This window comes from Lygodium microphyllum, chromosome 19 (genome assembly GCF_053477565.2).
Source record: "Lygodium microphyllum isolate KBCC chromosome 19, Lygodium_microphyllum_v1.1.10, whole genome shotgun sequence".
NCBI lineage: Eukaryota > Viridiplantae > Streptophyta > Polypodiopsida > Schizaeales > Lygodiaceae > Lygodium > Lygodium microphyllum.
In genome coordinates, this window is record NC_141153.1 from 37,933,703 (window position 1) to 37,956,911 (window position 23,209).

The window sequence follows — 23,209 nt, forward strand, 5'->3', positions numbered from 1 at the left end:
CACTACTACTACTACTACTACTTCTTCTTCTTCTTCTTCGACCACCACCACTACTACTAATACTACTACTATAGCATGACAATTCTATACTTGGTTTTTGAAAAAATCCTATACATGAAAGTTGTTAAATGCAAGTTGCTTATCTAATGTATGTAAGTTGTTCCTTGAGTCAAAAAATATATCACTCAGTACAATATTTAATTGATTACTTGAGTTTTTTGGTTGTATTTAGATCCTCTAATTGAAAATTACTCAATTAATTTTTGTATAGAATAATGAAAGGTTTATATGAAAAATGCATATTTGCTTACATGTTTGAGCTAAATTCCTTTCTAACTGAACACTTTATTCTCTAGTGGGACAATTTCATGCTTATTTTTTAAAAATTATAAATATTATTGTGAGTCTTCCTAGGCTAAGTATTGATAGGGATAACCATAACTTAGTCTTATGTATACTTTATACCACACCAATGCCTAACCTAGCCTATGCTCAGTCTATGCATAGCCAACACCTAGTGTTGCCAAGCCTATGCATATGTGTTTCTATTTCTAGACTTTGCATATGCTAGATGGGCTACAAATGTAGATAGCCTAATCTAGGTTACATGTACACCTTGGCTAGGTATAGGCTACACATATACATAGGTTACTCTAGGTTACATATAGACATTGCCTAGGCATACACTAGTCCATACAATGCATTGGCTACACATTTATAGCATTATGTTATGTGCAAATTACGCTAATTGCAAAGTTCACCTTTAGGTATTGTAGGGAATATGTTATGTGCATTGTATTGGTAGCTTATACAAGCTTATAGTTGTGGCTATATATATGCTCACATTTTATGTATAGATTGAGCAGCAGCTACTTGTATACATTTTAATGGGAGCAATCCTTCTCTATGTAATCCTTTAATCATGTATCTTTATATTTGAAAAACTATGAGCATATTTCCTTTTAGTGATAGATAGGCAACATCATTGCTAAAATGAGTTCTGACCATCCTAATAAAGTCATCTCTAAAGCCTAAATCTTGTATTGTTTGAATAATGAACATCAAGTTGATGTAATCATACACTCTAAATCTTTGTCATGGATTCCTCTCTTGAATACAAATGAATGTTGATTCAAATGTGAAATCTTTGACAAAAGCTTAATGATCCTTAAGGCCATGACCTTAGCCGTGATCTTCTATGACCAATTGAGCATGGTTAGAGGCCTCCATTGTGGGACACTAGTTCTTTTCAAAGACTTAAGGATGAGCTTAAACATACCCAAGTTGACCACTGAAGCCATAGATCCCACTTATCTATAGCGAATAAGGAATCTATAGCAATCATAGCACACACATCCCATAGAGAATTTAAAAAACAATAGGAAGGTTGGTCAATTATGGAGATTTACTTACTTTCGTCCTCAACAGGGGGGGGGGGGGGGTTTCAATGTCAAATATGTAAGCGCATTATGTGGGTTCAAAAGAAGGGGTTTTTAGAATACACTTTTTAGATATGGGAGGATGCCATATAAAGGGTTCAATTATAGATTGAAAAGAAAATGGGTGTATTTTATTTCTAACAATTCATAGAGAGGATATTTTTAAATAGGCCTTGATGAGTGCACATCATACAAAGGGTTTACATATAGTGAACCCCCGGAGCTTTCATCTTGCACAATGAAAAGTAGATTTCTCCTTAATGAGTGGCCTATCGCAAGCCATTATGATATCTGCAAGGACCAATCAATTTGCACCTTCAAGGAAAAATTTTAACTTATTCGCTTGATTTAATAGATTAGTAAATTGAGACTCTACTAAATGTGCTTCTTGACGACTTGTAAGATACCTTTATTGTTTCTTACCATTAAACTTGATCTTTGATGCAAGAGATAGTCTCCTAGTTTTGCTTAACCTTCCAAGTGTTGAAGTAAACGTGGGGTACCTACATCTCCTTCCACATCCCATTGATCATTCAATTGCTCCTTAATAGCTTGAATTCTAGATGTCTCGTGATCCTTTAGGTAAGTCTCAACCTCTTGCAAGCATGTGTGAAATTTGTTATGATGAAATAAAACAAGAGAGGAAAGCAAACAACTTTAAACTTGGGCAGAACAATCTACAACCACCTTTTATTCTCTGAGCTCTAGCTCTACCATCATTCTTCACAACAACAGTGATAGAATCAATGCATTGCAACCATCTTTCAAAATGGTCGCCTTGCATGGAGTTGGTTTTTGTCCACACATTCTTAACTTCATTTATAAAGCCTAATTTGCTAAGAAAAGAAGTATTAAATAGAAAGGGTTGTGGACATTTTCTGGTCTTCTCACATGCAATCACTCAAGAAACAAAAGGCAAAGAACAATGTTGTGATCTCAGATTAAGAAGTCCATTGCCCTCCATAATTGGTGTAGTTTTTTGTTTAACCTTGCAACCCTCGAAGTGTCCTTAATATGGTGATTGCTGTGTATACTGATGTGGATTAGCATCATGAAAAGCTAAGGCCGTGTCCTCTAACCATGACCAAAAAGTTGATGGGCTTGCTTTATCCTAAACTTTACTGGTTGAGCCATTACAAAAGCATTCCCAGGGCAATCCTAATAAATTAAACATGAGTAGAACAGAACAATCTGCGACTCAATGATAGTTGTGTTGTGTGTGTATATATAGCCGCGCTTGCAGTAGAGAATCTAGAAATGATGATGATAAGAGGAGAGGGAAAGTAAGGTGAGGGAATATGGTCGTAAAAGGCAAAGACGGCGAAGATATCGAGAGAGAGAGAGAGAGAGAGGGGGGGAAGAGAGAGAGAGAGAGAGAAGTGTTGCTTTCGAGAAAAAGAAAAGAACATAACAACAAAGGTTCTAAAGCTGCAAGGAAAGGACCAACCCCGTATGTCAATAGGAGAAAGCGGTCAATAGTAGAATATATCATCATACAGTAGGTAGAAGCTGTCTACACAACAAAACAAACAGAAAACATTATCAAAGAGAAATTGCACAATGGAAAAAGCTGTGTTTGATACTCATGTGGGTCCGGAGCGGGCGGGGAAAAAGTGGTTCGATTAGATTGTGCGATGATGGGCGGGGGACCATTTACACCCAGAGTGAGAGAGAGAGAGAGAGAGTCTGAGAGAGCGCCTGAGAGAGAGGGAGAGATGGAGAGAGCCTAGAGGTATGTATGTATATCACCCTACCCGTGTGCATTTATAGTGCTGAATTCGCTCGATCAGTTGTCGCAGTAAGATGAGGCTGAGATTGAATGCGATGAGATGATCAGGAGTTGTTTTATATTTTCAAAGAGAAGTTCTTGTTATCCGTTCATAGTAAGTGAAACATATACTAGGGTATAATTTAGTTGATGCAAGATTTATGCGTTGTTACCACTACTACATATAATATGGACCAGTATCAAGGCAGCAGTAGTGGATCGTATCCAGTGGTGAGCTACTTGCTTCAGCAAACGCTTCGACGCCTCTGCACCGACTCTGATTGGATTTATGCCGTCTTCTGGAGAATCCTGCCTCGAAACTACCCGCCACCCAAGTAAGAAAAATACCGACCAACAGAAGAGATCTTATTAATCAATACAGAATCTGCACTGAGTTTCTTCACATGGACCATTTATATATTACATATACACATGAGAGAGAGAGAGAGAGAGAGAGAGAGAGAGAGAGAGATCGCCTTACTTCTAACAGCCTGATTAACCGGCGATGTTTTTTAAAAAATCTACCAGATGGGATGCTGAGAGTAGCATGGTTGACCGGTCTAAAGGAAACAAAAGAAATTGGTAAGCTGATCATGATCAACCTTATTTGGATAACGGATGATTAATGGAGGTGATACTGTGTAGTATTATTTCAACTATCAATGGTCATTCATTATACTGATGCTTGATCTCAGGATCCTTGTGTGGGAGGACGGCTTCTGCGACTTTGTGGCTTGTGCCAATGCAGCTCACGATCAAGCAGGTGTTATTAGGTCTTCTGATATTAATGATCAAACAGCAGCTAGTCCAGCAAAGTCCAGCAGCAGTAGTCACGCGGCAGCAATGGACGATCATTGTAATGCGGGAGCTGATTCAGCCGTTAGTTCTGGTCATCGTCACTACCAGTACATGCAACCAGAGCTCTTCTTCAAAATGTCCCATGAGGTCTACAACTTTGGAGAAGGGTACTTAGATTCGATACTATGTAAATGTATAGTTATGGTCTAAGCAACTTCATCAGTTTTGAAAACTGATAAGAATGGCATGCTAGAACCATATGCATACGCTCTATTATCAGGATCCTAAAACTGATAAGAATGGCATACCAAAACCAGAAGCTCCATTATCAGCTAACTTGTTTCTTTGATCTCAATTTGAACAATTCCAGCTTAATGGGTAAGGTGGCGGCGGACAACAGCCATAAGTGGATTTACAAAGACCCTCCAGAAGCTGACCCACAGTACCCTCCGTCATGGCAAGGAGCTTTAGACCCTGTAGGTAATCGCATCATCGCTAATTTGTAGCACAAATATTGTTGATAAAAGATCGCCTTGATGATCAGACTAGTACTAAGTATCCTTCTTCCAATCAACCCAACTTATATTAGAATCATGAGTGCTAATCGCATGCTTATTTTCTATAATCATCAGTGAACGACGATTCATTTGCTTAATTTTATATTGATTACTGAACCCTTTGTCCGTTTGCCCTGGATTATTAAATATATGGCAGCATCCCAGGACTTGGGAAGCCCAGTTCAGGAGCGGCATCGAGGTATAATCACACGTTTTTACCACTGTTAATTCAAATGGGAATCTAAACGTTCTTGTGCGAGTACCTAAGCTTTATAATTTTTGCATGTGTTCGGATGTTTTGGGCAGACGATCGCCATTGTGGCAGTAAAAGAAGGGCTGATCCAGTTGGGTTCTTTGAAAAAGGTAAGTAAGTGAGTAAAAAAGGAGGGAGCTGTGAAAAGAAGAAAGGAAGGGGGGAAGGGGGAGGGAAAGGTACCTCTCATTGAATTATTTTTGACAATTGGGGAGAGGCGTGCATGATTCATGTGGGGTTTAGACGGGTAAATGTGGGAGGCTCGCACTGGGATCCGACAACCCCCTTCTCTGCCCGCTAGTCACACGACACGATGCGGATATCGCACATGACATGATGTGTGTATTGCACACAGTGGGTGTGTATAATCCTCAGAGAAAAGACATCTCCTCATAAGGCTTATACCACCTATACGACCAACTTTGAGTAAAGCTACCTAAGTACCATTTCCTACCTATCAGGGCTACTTGATGATGTGTCCAAGGAATACCTGCATTTCCGAGCTCAATACAATTGTGTAAATCTTCCATCTTTTCCAAGTCTTTTCTGTCGCGCAAACTCCCTAGAAAATAGTCTCAGTACAGGGCCAGTGCAGGAGAGAGATGCATTGAATGATGCCCTAGAAAAGCATGTTGAGCCTTCCACAGAGTCCAGACTCCAGACTACTACGATGCAAAGATAGGAGGATACCATCATCATTCAGTTGAAACTTACTGGTGGTAATTGGATCTGAGCTATTGTGGTAGCTGTAAATGTGTGTCTGGGGTCTAGTTTTACATAAGGTAGTAATGCCTCCGAAAGAAAGCTAGCGAGTCCGACTAGCGAGGGTATGGATATGATGCGTATGACAAGACTGCTACCATATTCGGAACTGATTCAAGACGAGTTAATCTGTAACAGTAAGTAATTAACACAGAGACACACACACACACATAGAGATAGCGACTATTGTCGAGAGAGAGAGAGAGAGAGAGAGAGAGAGATGACTCCTGGAAACGATTTGATGTCGTACTTCCTCTGTCATGATCTTCACATGTGTTTTGGGCAGACGGCGGAGGATCTGAATTTCGTGCTGTTCTTGCAAAGGAAGTTTAACTATCTGCAAAGCATACCGGGAGTGTATGCAGTGCACCCGGTGCAACTATTGCAGCAGCAGCATCAACTGCAGGCAGCGCCTCATCAATATGCCAGCTGTACTACGTCCTCCGCTTGCGGTGCAGGCGTACCGCCAGCTCTCCTAATGAGCGGCAGCAAGCAGGCCAGCGTGGCGGATGACCGACCAGATCACCACGCCGTACAGCCAGCCGGCGCGGGCCAGCTATCAACGCGGCTGGCCGCTGACGTGGCGCCGGGCAGCGGCTCTACTTACGGCGGCGGCAACGACTGCAACGATCTCCTGATGCACGATCAGATGATGATGCAGTCGATGATGATGGGCGGGGCGCCATGTCAGCAGCAGCAGGCCCATCTCATGGCCAGCAGCTTCCAAGCCCTCCTCTCGCGCCTGCCGTCCGTCCTCGTCAGTAGCGGCAGCGGCGCCGTCGGCCCCACCTCCAGCCCCTCCTCTCCCTTGTACGGCCAGCCTATCAGCAGCGCCGAAGTGTCGACGTCATCCCATGCACGACATGAATTCATGACATACCCAGTAGTACAGCCGCAACAACAACAGCAGCAGCAGCTAGAAGTAGCCCAGCTCCTTCATAGCAATCAACCATTGCAGCCATATAATACTTCAGCCCCTGCTCACTACTTTTTATCACCATCTACCCCTGTCCATCCTCATCATCACCATATTCATTACCCTCCTCCAGCTTCCCTAAACATGACAACAGCTTCCATAGCTAATAATTCCGCAATAAATCTGACATCCCCTTCCTTTTACCGTCCCCTCCATCTCGTCCCTCCTCCACTTTCCCAGCCAGCTCTCAGCAATGTTGCTCTTGTAGATCCACATACCGTCAGCTTGAGCTCTGACCAGAGAACCTCAGTCGATCATCATCTACTCCTCGGCCACTCCCATATAAGTTATACCAATCAATTCAATCAACCGCGTACTGACTCCGCCTCGTCCCCCCCTACACCTACAACTTCCCCTCTTTGATTCCCGTTTTACTACGCTTGCTTTAGAAAATATGGGCTGATCTGTATATACCTGAGAATACAGTCATTTATTGTATGATCCGTGTGAAACACAGTTTTATTGATTCTGGTGTGCCATAGTCAATGATTTCCTATCTTTTGCTCCCGAGTCCCCATAACTCTTCTCGGACCATCATAGAAATCGACAGGAAAACGCCCAGATCAAATTTGAGTTTAAACTTTCTAAAAACAACTGTTACCAGGTTTATATTCATTTTCACCAGCATTCACCAAACCTTAGCCACATGATATATAGAGAATAGGTCTCCTTTGGGATCAAATTGCAACCCAAATTACCTAGGCTTCCCTAAAAATCTTATGTAACCTTAGGTATGCAAATTGAGCTTTAACTTGGAAGTTTATTGTTATTGTCGGGTATCATAAAATGTAAATTTTGTGTTTTGATGCTTTTGTAAAATGTTGTTTCATTGTATCTATTAGGTTTCATAAAATGCAACTCTTATCATTTTTGTGTTTCGTAAATTTTCTCAAGGGGTCTATGCATAAATATGTAGGTCTATCTTGTGGATTCAACAAAAAACACTACATTAGGGAAATTTGAAATTTCCATGTACTTTGGGAACCCCCCAATACCTTTATTATTTGACCACATGATCAAATCTTGTTGTTTTACTTAAAGGTAGAGTCTACCCTAAATGTTATATAAGCTACCTTCTCAAATCCTACTTTCAAATATGGATCAAGATTTAGTTACATGGTCAAATATTTATCACTTATTTGAAATTGGGAGTTCCGAAATTTCCAAAATCTCTAATATGGTGTTAAAAGGAATTTCTCAAAATCTTTTTTTCAAACCTTCTTGGCTACCTTTTTCTATAGCGATCTACTTGGGCAGCATTTTTTCTTATGTCATAAAATAACAAATATAGAGAATAGAGTATTATAGTTTATAATTAGTCTGGTTTCGTTGTTCAGGTTGATATCTTTCTCTAACCTCCTAAGTCTTTCTTCAACATACTAACATGGTAACATTGCATAGGACATTCCAAAATGGCCATGCTTGCCCCTCCCTGATCCCTCTATTGCGCACCTCTTTGTTCCTAATCTCTCACCTAAGGTTAGGTGCATTTCACATAAGGATGGGTTTCCAAATGTAAAACAATAGCCTTCCAATAAAAAGGCTCCACATTACCTTGTTCCATTCACATCAAGGCAAAATTTGTTTTTCCCACTTTTCAATGTGGTGTGCTAAGTCATTGCTGGTAAAGGATATTTCTTGATCGATAGGAAATCATAGCCTAAGTAGAGAATCATCAAGCTTTTTGAAATAGGAGAGGAGCTCCTTCTTGGCTTTATAGTGTCACAAATCACGTGGGGAGACTTGCTTGAGCTATCGTGCCAAATACACACCATATACACAATAGGAAGCTCACTCAAGAATACAAGAAGAGAGATAGAGACCAAAATGTCTTCTTGCTAATTTCTTCTTCTTTCTCACACAATACAATATACACAAAGTATATATAAGATATAATATAAAGGAAATTCTCCTACTAAGTTAAACAATATATAATTGATTATACTAATCTTTTCTCGCTATAACTATGCCAACTATAGGTAGGTGCGATAAAGTGATAAGTCAGTTGCCATGTGAGGATCATAATGACCAATGATGTGCTAAGTGTACACATACACACCCGTCTAGTTAGGTAGTCCATCATCAACGTTCATATGTATTGAGCTTGCTATCTCAATACTTCCTCTTAAGCTCAACTATATCTCTGTAGCTCCAAGTAAGCTTCGATATTTTCAAAGCTTCTCTACACCCAATGTCTTTGTGAAAATTTTAATTATCCGATCTTTTGTAAAAATGTAAATTATCTAATCCTCTATGCTCACATGTCCCAAGTCAATCTTTCTTGCAAGTACCTTCTCAAGTGATGATGCATCTTAATGTGTTTTTTCCTAGCATGGAACACTAGTTTCCTAGCTAACTATATACTACTCATATTGTCACCATGAATACCAATTGAACCATCTCCTTGTGTATCCAAATCACTCAAATGATAACTTTTGTAGCCATACCACCTCATATGCTGCCATAGTAGCACCTCTCTACTCAGCCTCTATACTTGATAAAGAAACCATAGATTGTTTTTTGCTATTCCATGTAACTACTCCACTACCAAGGGAAAACATGAATCTCTTGGCAGATCTTTTGTCAGGCGTACTACCAACTGACTCTGCATGTGTGTATCCAAACACCTGTATATCCATACCTCTCTTGTAAAAAAATTCTATAATGCAAAGTGAACTGCACATACCTCAATCTGCATCTAACTACATCTAAATGAGCCTTTCTAGGCATCTCCATAAATTGACTGACAAGACCAACATCATAATTCAAGTCTAGCTCTATAATAATCATGTACATTAGACTCCTAGTATCCTCTTAATGTCTATTAGCTACTCCATATATACATCTTCTTGCAATTCACCATGCAATAAAGCATTCTTGACATCCAATTGGTGCAAACTCCAACCTTTGGTTGCTATAAGACAATCACATATCTAAGAGTTATCATTCTAGCAGCTAGACTAAATGTATTTTAATAATCTATACTATATGTTTGAGCATAGCCTTTTGTAAAAAGCCCATCCTTATGTCTACCAATAGAACCATCTGCATTATGCTTAATTTTGTAAATCCACTTATACAGCCAATAGCTTTCTTGCCCTTAGATAGCTGTACTAGATCTCAAGTCTTATTGCCTTCTAATATAGCCATCTCGTTATCCATTGATGTATCCCATATATGCATGACCAATAATATCCTTAAAAAACAAGTGGGCTTAAGATGCTCAATCACCTTTACCATATAAGTATAATGATGAGTACATAACCTTCAAAACTAAATCTTTTAATAGGATATCTAACCTTGTTACACTTGTATACCACTAGATCACTCAACGGAGTCTTTACATTACCATGTGCTCTTTGTACACTTGGTGTCCTAATTGAAGGAATAGTAAGCTTATCATCCCAATTCTCTTAACCCCTGGAGTAAGTTACTCATGAATATATGTGTGCATCATGTGGGCTCAAAATAAGGCATTTTTAAAATACTATTTTTATACATTTTTTATATACACAAGGGTGTAATACAAATGGGTTATTTACAAATTAAATAGAAAAGAGTTATCTTTTATTTAGAAAAAATTCACAGATAAGGATATTTATAAAGAGTGCGTGCGAGAAGTGAGCTTATTGAGCCAACTTCTTCGGGCAACCTCCATTTCTTGTTCCACACAGTCTACTTATTTCACCCCTTGATTTTTTAAAACCTCCCCCACCACTACCACCGCCATTGCCACCACTAGTGCCACTTCTGCCACCACCACTACGCTACGTTCACCACCACTACCACCATTTGTAACGCCACCGTCAATACTATTGCCACCTCCTCCACCACTACCATTATCCCCACCACCTCCACGATTGCCACTACTACCTTCACACACACACACACACGCACACACACACATACACACACACACACACACACACACACACACTCTCTCTCTCTCTCTCTCTCTCTCTCTCCTCTCAGTTTCTCCCTATACGTGTATATTCTCTTTTTCTCTTTCTAGCATACTCGATCAAATAGCACTCCATCTCATGTAAACGCTCTCTCAAGCACGTAACATTTATCCATTAATGTGATCACCCCAGAAGAATGGAATACCACGGCCCACACCTCTCTCTCTCTCTCTCTCCCTTCTCTATCTCTCACACACAAATTACTCCATGTCTTTACTCTTTCTTAGTTTAGGATTGTACATTCAATTTCTCCCTCTCACTCTATATTCTCTCTCTTTCTCTCTTTCTCTCACATATATATATATATATATATATATATATATATATATATATATATATATATATATATATATATATGTTACTCACTCACTCACTCTCCGTGTTTATCTCCCTCCCTCTCTCACTTTCTCTCTCTCATGCATGTGATTAGTCCACATTGTATCATAATGCCTCACATAAGATTATGGCATGTGTTGTAACAAACACTTCTCTTAAATCCTAAACACGTCTCTCTCTCTCTCTCTCTCTCTCTCTCTCTCTCTCTCTCTCTCATACACACACACATAATGTGAATGCTTGGGTAGCCACTCAGTGTTTTTAGAACTTTAATTTTAATGCGTTAATAGCTCCCTCCCCTCCCCCTCTCTCTTCCTTCCCCTCCTCTCCCCAACAAATATGATACAATACAATTCATATAAGCAATCCAAATGTACATTTATATTGTGTTAACTCTGGGAAACTTACTTTTGCTTGTCAAATTAAGAGAGACAAGTTCACCAAAGGCTTGCCATCCAAATGGATTCTATAATGGTGACTTCTCAACAAAATAAAATGTGGTTGTGCTAAGAGGTAGTGCTGGTATTGCATTGCTGGTCACTATATAGGTGGTGTTGGAAAAGTTCTTATGCTTCCAAATACAATGTGCAAGTTTTCTTCAGTGAGTGTGGGTTGGTGTATAAACATGTTGACATTTGCATCCATACTAAACACTCGGAGGTACACATAGCATAGGTGCATGCATGCCAAATACACTTTTCCTTTTGTGGCATGGTCCAAGAAATCCCGACAATTACATGTTGGATTCTTTGCAATGTGACATCATAACACTCATACATGACACTTGAGTTAGTTGTCTCTATTTTGAAAACCTCATGCTTCAAGAACTTCACCACTGTGCGGCCCTTCACAATTGCATCTAGAGCTGACGCTAAGTCTATCCTTTTCCCTGTAGCCTGTGAAACACCTCTTTGATATCTACATGAGCCCTCGTTAACATTTGCCTCTTGTGCCACATTTTGTAAAACAAACCCACCACTCTCCAACATGTGGATTTCTTTTATGGTCAAATTAGTGCCTCGTGCCATTGGCCATACTTGTGGAACCTTGGGCGGTGTGTGTTGAATGGAAGATAAAATGTTCCATGTATGGTCCACACTATCATTACAAAACCACATGAACTAGCGATGCATTCCATGTTGATTGCTAGCTTCTCCTCTTGAGCTAGACCACTCCATGATGCCCCAAAATGAAGGTGCACGAACCCCATGTGACGTATTTTTTATAGGCTATTTGCATTTTTTCTCTCTAGCTCCCAACATCCTTGACATTGTACACGGCTGCAAGCTGGAATCCTTCTTATAACCCAAATGGTGTCATGAAGGACTGTCTTGACTACCATTTCCTTCGAAAAATTTGGTGACACTACCCTTGATTAGTCAAAAGGAAAAGGGTCCTCAAAGTTTAGTTTTCTTATACCCTTTCTTCTAGGTATGTTTTCAGCCACATACTCAAGCTTGTGAGAGGCATTGGCTTCCTTGGACCCCACTTTCCCATCAATCTTGCATTTTCTTACTACAGTCACATTGTCCCCTCAAAAATGGAGATGTTTATGCAATTCAGTTCCTCTTGCCACACCTCCTCAACCATCCTTATTGTTGCTGAAGGTGTGGGGCTAATTCCTTGTTGTAGTCGACTCAAAATCTTCTCTACATTGGGTCTTGCATACCATGGAGGTTTTCACCAATGAATGCATGTCATTTTGTGCTCTGTAGTAGAGCATTGGCCAAATCACTGACACATACATCGTACAAGCTGATAGATCCCTTGAGTCCCTCCCCTGCCAACCAACTTGCATACATTGTCTCTCCCAAGTTCATGGTTGGCATATGAGCAATGTCCTCCACCACCTGGACAAAAATATAGCACGAGAAGGTATGGAGCGTGAGAAAACAAATGCACCACACGTCACATCCTACTATTACGAACTAGTCTTACCCTGACAAAGTGCCGCATCTCCAACGTGGATATTTGATATGCCACCAACTAAGCCAACAATCCATTGCTGGTATATTGCAATCTGCAACTTTCCCTGAGGCCCACCAAGCCCGAATGAATCACTATTGCATTGTTTGGTCATCTTCCATGAGTGCACACCTCCACATACTACACAAGCACTTATGCTCATTTTGAAAACTCTTATGTTTCCAATGAAATAAGCAAGATCTCTCCCTTCCTTGCATTGCATTGTTTGGACCACCATTGAACACTATTCGGATGGCTCTCCAATTGGTAGCTTCCTGGTCTACCATGAATCCTTGAAAATCAGTGCTTGGGTGTCCACACTTCTCCATCACCTCATTCATCTTTGTCCAAAAAAGAGCTTGTGCATATGTATCCTCTTCTTTCATGTCACATATTGCTAGAGTCATCAACTCTTGTGCACTACAGAAACACAAGAAAGAAATGGGAGAGTAAGGAGACCTATGTTGCTTAAGTTTTTGTTGTGACAATAGAATTAGGTAAGAGAAACTACCTTGGGTCATACACATGTGTTGCCATGATGCGATGCACGTGGTCAAAGTATACCCAGCTATTGTGTAGGTTGCCAGTGCCATTCATTTGCATACAATTCACTAAGTCAACCCCTAAGATTGGCCTATGTGTTGACATTTTGAATATAAAGCACCTACTATCATTGTCAACGGCTTGCCCAGGAAATAGACTACTATGGAAAAATCTCTATGCACAACGTTGCTTTAACTTTAGAAGACAAGATTCCATTCCTTGATCACTCTTAGCGCATGCTGCACAGACCATGTGTTTGAACCTACATGCATAAAATATTGATCTTCGTATGCATGGCCTTTTAAAGATATTTTGAAGTGTGTTGTGAATAGAATAATAGGTTACATGTTTCTCTAAATGAGTGGTTGGAGTTCCTTGAGCATCATCGAGAGTTTAGGGTTGGACATGGAGACACCTTGCTCACGAATCAAGGCACCCATCACTAGCCTTCTAACCACAGTCATTTGCAACTGTCGAGGTCCTGCTGCACTAAAGTCTCTTACCATTTCCTCTATGGACTTTTGTATCTCTTTGACATGAGCTCTACATGTGCCTCTTTGCACCTCATGGTTATGTGCGCCTTGATGAATAAATACTCTTGACATTGGCCTTGTTGACATCACATAATACACTACACACATCGTACTTGGAGAGCATGATGGGTGGTTCTTACAATAGAAGCATCCAAGGCTTTCGAGACCAACAACTGACATTTCAACAGTTGGTATGGTGGTACTGAGCTTACCTACATAGCATGCATTTGGACTTGATTAGTGTGATTTACTTGCGATAGGGTACTAAAACCATGTCATGCGACTCTGCAATCACTTTAATGATAGTGGAGTGAATGAAGAATCTTGCACCTGTCCATGCCACCTTGTTTGGGAAGCCAAAAATTGACTTGCCAGTATAATCTCTATTGGGACACTCTATCTCTCCGATACATTTGCTTTGGCGAATAGTACTGAGGAATGCCATCAATGTTGAAACATTGTACTTTTGCTTCATACCCTCCATTGGACACATATTGTCTATTACTGGTGGAAGCTCGTATGCCACATTGCCATCATGCAAAACTGGGATCTCCTCCACTCTCTCTATAGCGCTCATATTCTAAAGCAAATAACGTAAGACTCAGTGTTGGCCCTCGAAGACATTATGTACTCAACCACATTTACATTATAAGAGGATTGTCACATCCCCTCCTCTTCCACATCAAGCGTGATAGGGATGGTTTTGTTTTTCTCAATGTCCAAGAGGGGTGGTGAGGCTTCCACAGTTGTTGTTTTCTCAATGCTACAAGGGCTCAGGGTGAGATCTATAGTGGGGGAAGGCTGGAATGTAGACCCATTTCCTTATTCAACAAGATAGTGTTGTGAGACCAAGGTATCCATAACATATACCTAGACAGCCTCATGGTCATTGTTACAATGGACTAACGTGCTTTGTGTTCGGCCATTTGCATCGGTGATAGCAAGAACACGGTAGCCATTGCCATTGCAAATGTATTCCTTCTTCAACATTAGGAACCAACTTGTGTAGTACATAATAGGTTTGGTAGGGAGGGACGATACATATATGTAGACCTCGGTATTTGGTGTAGCACTAGATGTTGGATCCAATTCCAAAGCTATCTACACATGTACTAACACTCATGTCAAATATGCATATCATTGAAAGACTTAATGTGGCGGTGTATGTCAAATACAAGAGAGGGAGAGAGTATATAAAGTGTGTGAATGAGAGAGAGAGAGAGAGAGAGAGAGAGAGAGAGAGAGAGAGAGAGAGGGAGGGAGATAGAGAGTGTACATGCATGTGTGTGCATGCGAGTGCTATATATATAAAGTATTTGGTATGACAGAGAGAGAGAGAGAGAGTATGTGTGTGTGTGTGTATGTATGGATATGGGTGCTAGATATGAGAGAGAGAGAGAGAGAGAGAGAGAGAGAGAGAGAGAGAGAGAGAGGATATAAAGATTTGTATGGGAGGGAGAGAGCAAAAGAGGGAGATAGAGAGAGAGTGTGTGTGTGAGTGGATGTGGGTGCCACGGAGAGAGAGAGAGAGAGAGAGAGAGAGAGAGAGAGAGAGAGAGAGAGAGGATTGGAGAGCACCAAGAGGGAGCCTAGGAGAGAGATGGGGGTGATGGATAGAGTGAGGAGGAGGAGGAGAGAGAGAGAGAGGGAGGGAGGGAGGGAGGGAGGAGGTGTATGTACCTGTGAGATTAAGTAAATAATCCACAACTTGAGGAAGGGAGAGGCGTTGTGTCATAGGGGGTGTGTGGCCTTGTAGAACCACTTTGACATAGTGAGACATTAAATACATGAGAGAGAGAGAGAGAGAGAGAGAGAGAGAGAGAGAGATAAAGAGATGGAGAAAGGGACACTGGGAGACATGTTCTATACGAAGAGAGAGATGTGAGAAAGGGGGGGTGCTAGTCATATTTTTCTATACCAAATATTGGGTTGCTGCCGGTGACCCCTTCTTTGGCGACAAAATGATCCCAATCCATATGCACTCTCTCTCATCAGCCATCCTGGCCCACACGCACACACACACACATTCATATCTTGGACTCTAAACCGAAATAACTAAGACAGATGATGCAGATGTACCGACCTCTTTCTCCGTGGGTAGAACGATCTTAATCCACATGCACTTACACTCTCCCTTAAATTTTTTAATATTTTTAATAAAATAAATATATAATATCATCATTCACAATTACTTCTGAAATAAAATATATTTCTTGGTTGTTAAAAACTAATTTATAACTAATTAAAGATAATTAAGTAATTCATGAATATTTAATACTTAATCAATTATTATTTATTAGTTATTAATTTTAAGTAACTAGTTGTTGGTTATTACCAATTGTTTTTTTATTTATGGTTATTAATTTAAAAAATAATTATTAATTTCAACTAATCGATCAATATATAATTTTATTGGCTTATTAATTAATTAATAACTAATATAAATTAATTACCTATTAAGTATTAATATTTAGTATTTAATTTTTTAACTAAATAAATAATATAAAATATAATAGTACTTGTTAATTAATAGGTAATTTCTTAATTGATCAAATGATTCCTTAATTAGTTACTTGATTTTTAATTAGATAATTAATTATGAATTGGTTATTAATTTATTGGCTTGTTATTTGCTTGATTGATTCATTACTTATTAAATATTTAAATTGAAATATTAATTAATTAATTAATTATTCAAAAATTTATTACTTAATTTTTATTAGTTACTTTATTAATCAATAGATTGATTAGTAAGTAAAGTTGGTTAAAAATTAATTAAAATTTTAATAGCTAATTAATTGATTTAGTTAATAGTTAATTTTATTAACTTATTTTTTGACTCAATATTTTTTTTCTTATTAATTATTTAGCGTAATTATTTAATTAATAATTAGTTGACTAACTAATTAGTAATCTAATTACTATCAAATAGTGATTAACTCGTTAATTAATTAACTTACTAAAATAAGAAATTAACTAATTTATTAATAGTTAGTTTTATATTCCATAATTAATTAATTATTTAGTTAGTTAGTTATTTAATTATTCATTATTGATTAGTTAGTTAATTAATTTCTCAATTTGAGAGAAATTAAATAAAGTTTTTTACTTTTTTAGTTAACTTACTAAAATAAAAAGTTAACTAAACTATTAATAGTTATTTAGTAAGTTTAAAAATAATTAATTAATAATTTAATTAGTTATTTAATTATTAATAGGTATTAAATAGTAAGTTTATTAATTTCTCAATTCAAGAGAAATTAAATTATGCTTTTTACTTTTTCAGTTAACTTGCTAAAATAAAAAATTAAGTAATTTATTAATAGTTAATTAATTAGTTCATAGTTAATTGATTATTTACTTAATTATTAATTGCTATTAATTAGTTGGTTAGTTAATTTCTCATTTTAGAAGAAATTAAATAACACTTTTTGCTTTTTTTTTTTGTCTTTATATGAGTGATATATACTACAAGATATAGGCCTTATACCGACGTTAAAAGCAACGTAAATGTAAATAAAAAAATTTACCCCCATCCTCGTAAAAAGCGTCATTATTGGCGCTGATACCGATGTAAACAACGATATTGATAATAACGCTTTGCGACACTAATAACGATGCCAATAACGGCGCATGTAGGTAAATTTGCAACGCTAATAGCGACGGTAACAAGATTTTTTTTTTTGTAGTAGGCACATTTTGCACTATGTGGGCCATACAAAATAGTTTCTGCACTATGTATAATGCTTGTGTAAATAAAGACAAAGTATACTTAAATCATAATACTAATACATGAAATAAATACATGATCGCATAATGAAAGCGACTGGTACAATCATGGCAAGATATCACTACTACATAGAAAATGTCTACATAGATCAGGTGACCAAAAAAGAAGTTTGCGTGAGCTCCAGGGATCCAAGGGCGAGCTATACATCCTTGCCATCTGAAAGATCGTCCCGCTGCAAAGGAGCATTGAACAGACTTTGCAAAATAAGAAACAACTACACATCAGTCCACCATACAATAATGCATTCTAATTAGACATGGTAACTACGCACAAGAAAGATGAGTGAATTACACGGCTGCCGCGTCTATACAATCGGTCGATCAATGCAGTGAGACTGTGCATCTCTGCATATCGAGTCTCAAGGCCGGTTGAATCGCGATTTGTAATGAAGTGTTGCAAAGAAGACAAAATACTAAATGTTAGAAACATGATTGTCAGTACAAAGGATATTGCAAAAAAATAAGCAAGCAAAACAAAAGAACAACTTACAAAGTCCTCCAAATATGTCCTATGGCCGCCACTCCCAAGATGATGGACCACTCTGGCCTCTAGTCGTACCCTCGTTGCCTCGCGCTGCTGACTCTAATGTCCTGGAGAATCTGTACCCTCCTCCCTCAATCGGCACCAATCGTCCATCTAGCCACTCGGACTTTACAGCCGTACTCTTGAGTGCCTTGCATGTGTCCGATCGTTTGTGTGACATATATGCACGTATGCCCTACAGAATCCAGCTCGTAGAAAACATGTCTACTGTTGCTGAAACCGGAAATTTCTCATGCAAGGATGCTACTATGTAGTCCTTCTCCCCTCCGGTATGTTTTCCCAATGATCTAAGATGTTGTGCTGAAAAACTTATTGGCACAACTCTCTCATGCGACCCATCACCCTCCTCCCCTCATCATTCATGATGATGGCTCCTGACCTATCATCGACAAAATAGGTATATCCCTTTAGGGTATGCCTAAGATGGGTCCTCTCCCACATGCAACCATGCTCTTGGGCATATCCAGGAGACCCCTATACATTTGGTATACCGATCGGGGTAGTATCTATCGGTGTAGCATCCATAGGGCTGCCGCCTGCCCATGGCTGAGCAAAAGTCCAAGTAACTGGGGTAGACATTCCCACAGGTGTGACAAATCCTGGAGGTGACACAACTCCAGCAAAAAGACGAGACATAGACACCGCATCCGTGCCTCCACACCAACCACCTGAGCCACGCGCTCTGGAACCTCCACGAGAGCAAGGAGTAGCACCTGTATCCCGTACCGACCGCGGGCTCATTGCCTCCATATCTCTGCAGCATCCCCCTCACCCTGAAGCAATCCCTCTCTCTGGCCCAATTTTAGAGCGTCGACCTTGTCTGCACGAAGCTGAAGCATTTGATCGTGCCGAAGTAGATCTAATAGAGCGGCATGACGATGTTCGAGATAGCTCCTAGTCCACCATGTCTATGAATCTCGCCATCTGATCTAGAGACATGCGCGTGAAGATATCCTAGCAACTCCTCATCGCTCATCCCTCGACTCATCTTGATGATCTAAGTATCCACAAAGGTCACCTGCATATATAAAAAATGATATTAGCATAGTCAATTTAAATCATACAAAGCATGATAATATAAATCTTAAAAAAATGATCTCACTTAAAATGCATATCTTATGTACCCTTATAAGCGATTAGTCAACAAATTGAGTAAGTGAATGCTCCAAGTATGAAGTATCCTATGGTCCTATGTTAATCTCCTGACACAACTCCGCATACACTGGGAGGTCGATAGAGATGTTACCACAAAAGGATGAATCCATCTCATTCTCAAAGAATTCTTGGACTCTTGTATTTCCATCATTGTTACCCAATGCTGGCTTCTCTACATGCTCCAAGCTTTCGGTGGCCTCCACTCCTTGCAATATCGACACCTCTATTTGCATATTGTCGTCATCTATGCTCGGAACATCGCTTTGATAATATATTCTCGCACTTCAGGGAGCTAAAGGTATAACATACCACCATCGAGGTTGTCGCGGGTTTGGATAGAAAATTACTTGTTCACAAACACGTACAAGAGATATTAAACTATTGTGATATGTACCATGTCATAATACAATTAACAAACAAATAAATTCATGCACCTGCTCACAATGGGCCGGCAACACAAAGGTATAATGCAAATTTGTCTTTTTTTTTTTCAAAATCTATTTCGAGAAATCCAGATAGACCTCGTCGAGTTGTTGCTCCAACTCCTTCAAGTATCACTTTGAACCACTGCACATCGAATAGTATAATGGAGAAGCTACGGTAATCCACCGTAACAATACTTTGCAAGTTCCCAAAATACTCCATCTCATCTATAAGCGTGTTTGGATCCGTTGCTCGTCGTCGGCTCTCATGCTCGAACCTTGCCATGATACCACAGTCTGTTGTGGAGCGCATTTTGTCAATATGCTCCATGTAAAAATGCCGTCCACGCGACCACACTGCACTATATATTTGGTCTTGTACATTGAAACACTCAAATTAGTTATCACATATAAAATATAGATACGAAAAATCCTAAACACATCATCACCTTTGGATTACATCCCCTTGAGAATTCCCACTCCTCGGTTGAGACCTCCACTCCTTCGCGAGACGTTGCGGTCAAAGCTCCATGCAATCATCGCCTTGACATGAACCGCGGCATCTCCTCCATGCCCTTGGGACATTGAATCGGTTGATGGCATGCACTACGTCAAAATTTAGATCGCGCTTCCTCTCGATCTTGCCTAGCTTGCTGGTACCTAGCGAGCCACATCTCCATAGAGGCATGGTGCAACATACAAAAGCGATTAACCTTCTTCTCCATTGCAACATCCATTCTTTTTTCTACCCCATTTCAAACCGCTACATCTCTGGTCAGTCTATCATCGTTCTTCAGCGACCATAGCATATTGTTGTTTGGATCCACTATTGGTAGCCATTGTGAAATATGCACTAGCGCCTCTCAAACACCAACCAACCTTCAACCATGCTACCTTCTGGCTGAGCTCGTTGTCGCACAAAGCCTTTCAGGGTTTTCATGAAGCGCTCCAAGAAGAAGATCCATTGTGTATGGACAAGTTTGGCAATCTCCACTTCATCTACAAGATGCACAAGAAGGTGGATTTGTATCGTCGTGAGCATGCTAGTAGGCAGGTATTTCTCAAAGAGACAGACCGTCTCCACTGCTCCCCGCCTTGCGGATTCAATAGAGGACGTCTTAAGCTTCTTCTGTGAGATCCACTGTACTAAAGTTGATAACTTGTAAATGGCCCCACATATTTTTGGAGTAAGGCATCCTACGATCGCGATTGGTAGTACAAATTGTCACAAATGAGAAAGCATTATGAACAATGACTACACTCTAAATAGTAAAATGCACATGCCAATTACAATCCAATCGTAGCACAAACCTGACATATCTAATGTCAATCATGGGATTTTAGCCCTGATAATTGGTCGTCTTTAGAAAAAGCTGACCTAAGAGAACGCATCATACCCGTCAGAATGTGAATAGACTTGACTATTTGCTTCACAATGCACTCTTCTTTAGTGGGAAAAACCCAAGGAGCGTGAGGTAGCTGCACACGACCATCATCACTCGACTACAGCCAAAGCGCCTCCATCTTGCCTACCTCCTTCAAATCCATTTATGTCCCTATAGTGTCTCTCTTTCCTGTGATGTGATCCCATAGCAAGCTGCCCATTATTTTGAAAATATGCATGGGATCCAAAAAGTGGTTGATCTGTAAGTGGGTCCAATATGGCAACTCATAGAAAACTAAAAACCGTCGAATCCATTTGGATGTGACTCCGCGTGGACCATTTTCAGCTTGTACCAACTTGTGGCATTCATACGTGTTGGAGGTCATCCAAGAAAACCTTCCTTGAGTTCATGACCCTCTGGCAAGAAAGCGGCGTGTCCTTGATATAGCATCTTCTTCATGGTTCGTGACCTTCGGGAGTCTAACTGTGGCCTGCACAATGGACATGCATGATAACCTTAGGTAACCAGACCTGTTACTTGAGAATTATCCTAATCCCGAAAAGTCATGCATCGTCCATATAAGAATGGCTCAAATATTAGCGGACCATCGACCATCGCGCTTGCTCATATCTTGCACGGTGACCCCCTCCTCCCACAAAATCTTAAGCTTATCGACTAATGGACGAAGATACACATCCATATTGTTGACTTTGTAGCCGCCAGGGACAAGCAAGCTAAGGATGAGATGTATTTTCTTCGTAGAAAGCCATGGAGGGATATTGTAGTTGACAAGGACTATATGCCACACACTGTAAGAAGTTGAGCGTAGACCGAATGAGTTCACGCCATCCATTGCAAGACCAAGCCGAAGATTCCTTGGCTCTCAAGCAAAGCTTGGGAAGGAAGAGTCAATGTGGCTCCATGCACGTGAATCTATTGATATTCGTTGAACTCCATATATGGACCTATTCTGCGCATGACACATTGTCAAGATCGCCATGCCGGACGTATGAAACATATGATTTATACAGGGGATAAGCGGAAAGTATCTAAGAACTTTTTGAGGGATGGTTTCCATTGCAAGTCGTGTCGATATCTATGAGCACCATACTTTGAACATGTCTCCATAGTCTTGTATTCTCCTCGAAACAGCATATAATTATTGATACATGCATGGATGCTATTGTAGTCCATGCCAAGCTTTCGTAAAACATATTGTGCATCATCACAAGACTCATGCATGGTATTTGCAGGTGGTAATATATGATATTTCAGTAACCTTTAAAAAAATCATAAAACACCTTGAAAATACACAAATGTTTTTAATGATAGTGCTGAAAAGAAATCAATGAAGCTATGTACAAGGTACCTGAACAACTCGGTCACACTCGCATCGCTCCACCCGTATTTTGCTTACACACTTAGGAGTGCAAGTAGTGTCTTTAGGCAAGACACTCGGCACCCATCATATAATGGTATGGATGCTTCCTCTCTAAGCGGATCAGAAGTCTCGACATCCATGGGAATCAATGCATCGATCATTGCCTCCATCTCAGGCTTCAAGATTGTAGGTAGGTCTGGAAGGTTACGTGTCTCCTTTGGTATTGACAGTATAGATTGGGTAGTACCTTCCAAGTGGTGGATTGGCTCAGCCACTCCATCCATCGCATGTCCATGAACTCTTCTAATTGGCCGTGAAAGGTGCACTCCTCCTTGGGATGAGACGTCACCTCCCTAGATAGAAAATTTGCCAGCCACAGCCAAACTTCTTGTATATGGTATTCAATTAGCTTGCGAGTACAATGCATGATTGATATTAACTTTTCTTACCATTTGTTGAAAATCCAAGATCGCCTGATCAATGATCTTAGATTGAAACTCATCGAAGTGTCGTACGTGTTCTATAGACAATTGACATTTTCGTCTAATTGCCAGCTTGCATTGAGAGCAAGGACATGGGACATGCTGATTAAGATACACCTCGTGATCTTGAACAACAAGATCTTCATTGTTTTCCATTTT

At 39.7% G+C, this 23,209-nt stretch overlaps 1 protein-coding gene across 2 annotated transcripts; it reads left to right on the top strand.

Annotated features, from left to right (window-relative positions):
* The first annotated feature begins 3,095 nt into the window (after positions 1-3,095).
* On the top strand, positions 3,096-7,315 carry LOC148019764 (uncharacterized). 2 transcript variants are annotated; one of them, XM_087699930.1, is made up of 8 exons: positions 3,096-3,322; positions 3,406-3,542; positions 3,736-3,789; positions 3,903-4,172; positions 4,376-4,481; positions 4,720-4,761; positions 4,869-4,925; positions 5,864-7,315. In XM_087699930.1, exons 1-8 carry the CDS (start codon positions 3,269-3,271, stop codon positions 6,914-6,916), a joined length of 1,773 nt encoding a protein of 590 aa, XP_087556056.1. In that variant the 5' UTR covers positions 3,096-3,268; the 3' UTR covers positions 6,917-7,315. The 2 variants fall into 2 exon arrangements, with proteins under 2 accessions (XP_087556056.1, XP_087556057.1); XM_087699931.1 differs by lacking the exon at positions 4,869-4,925.
* Positions 7,316-23,209: the final 15,894 nt, after the last annotated feature.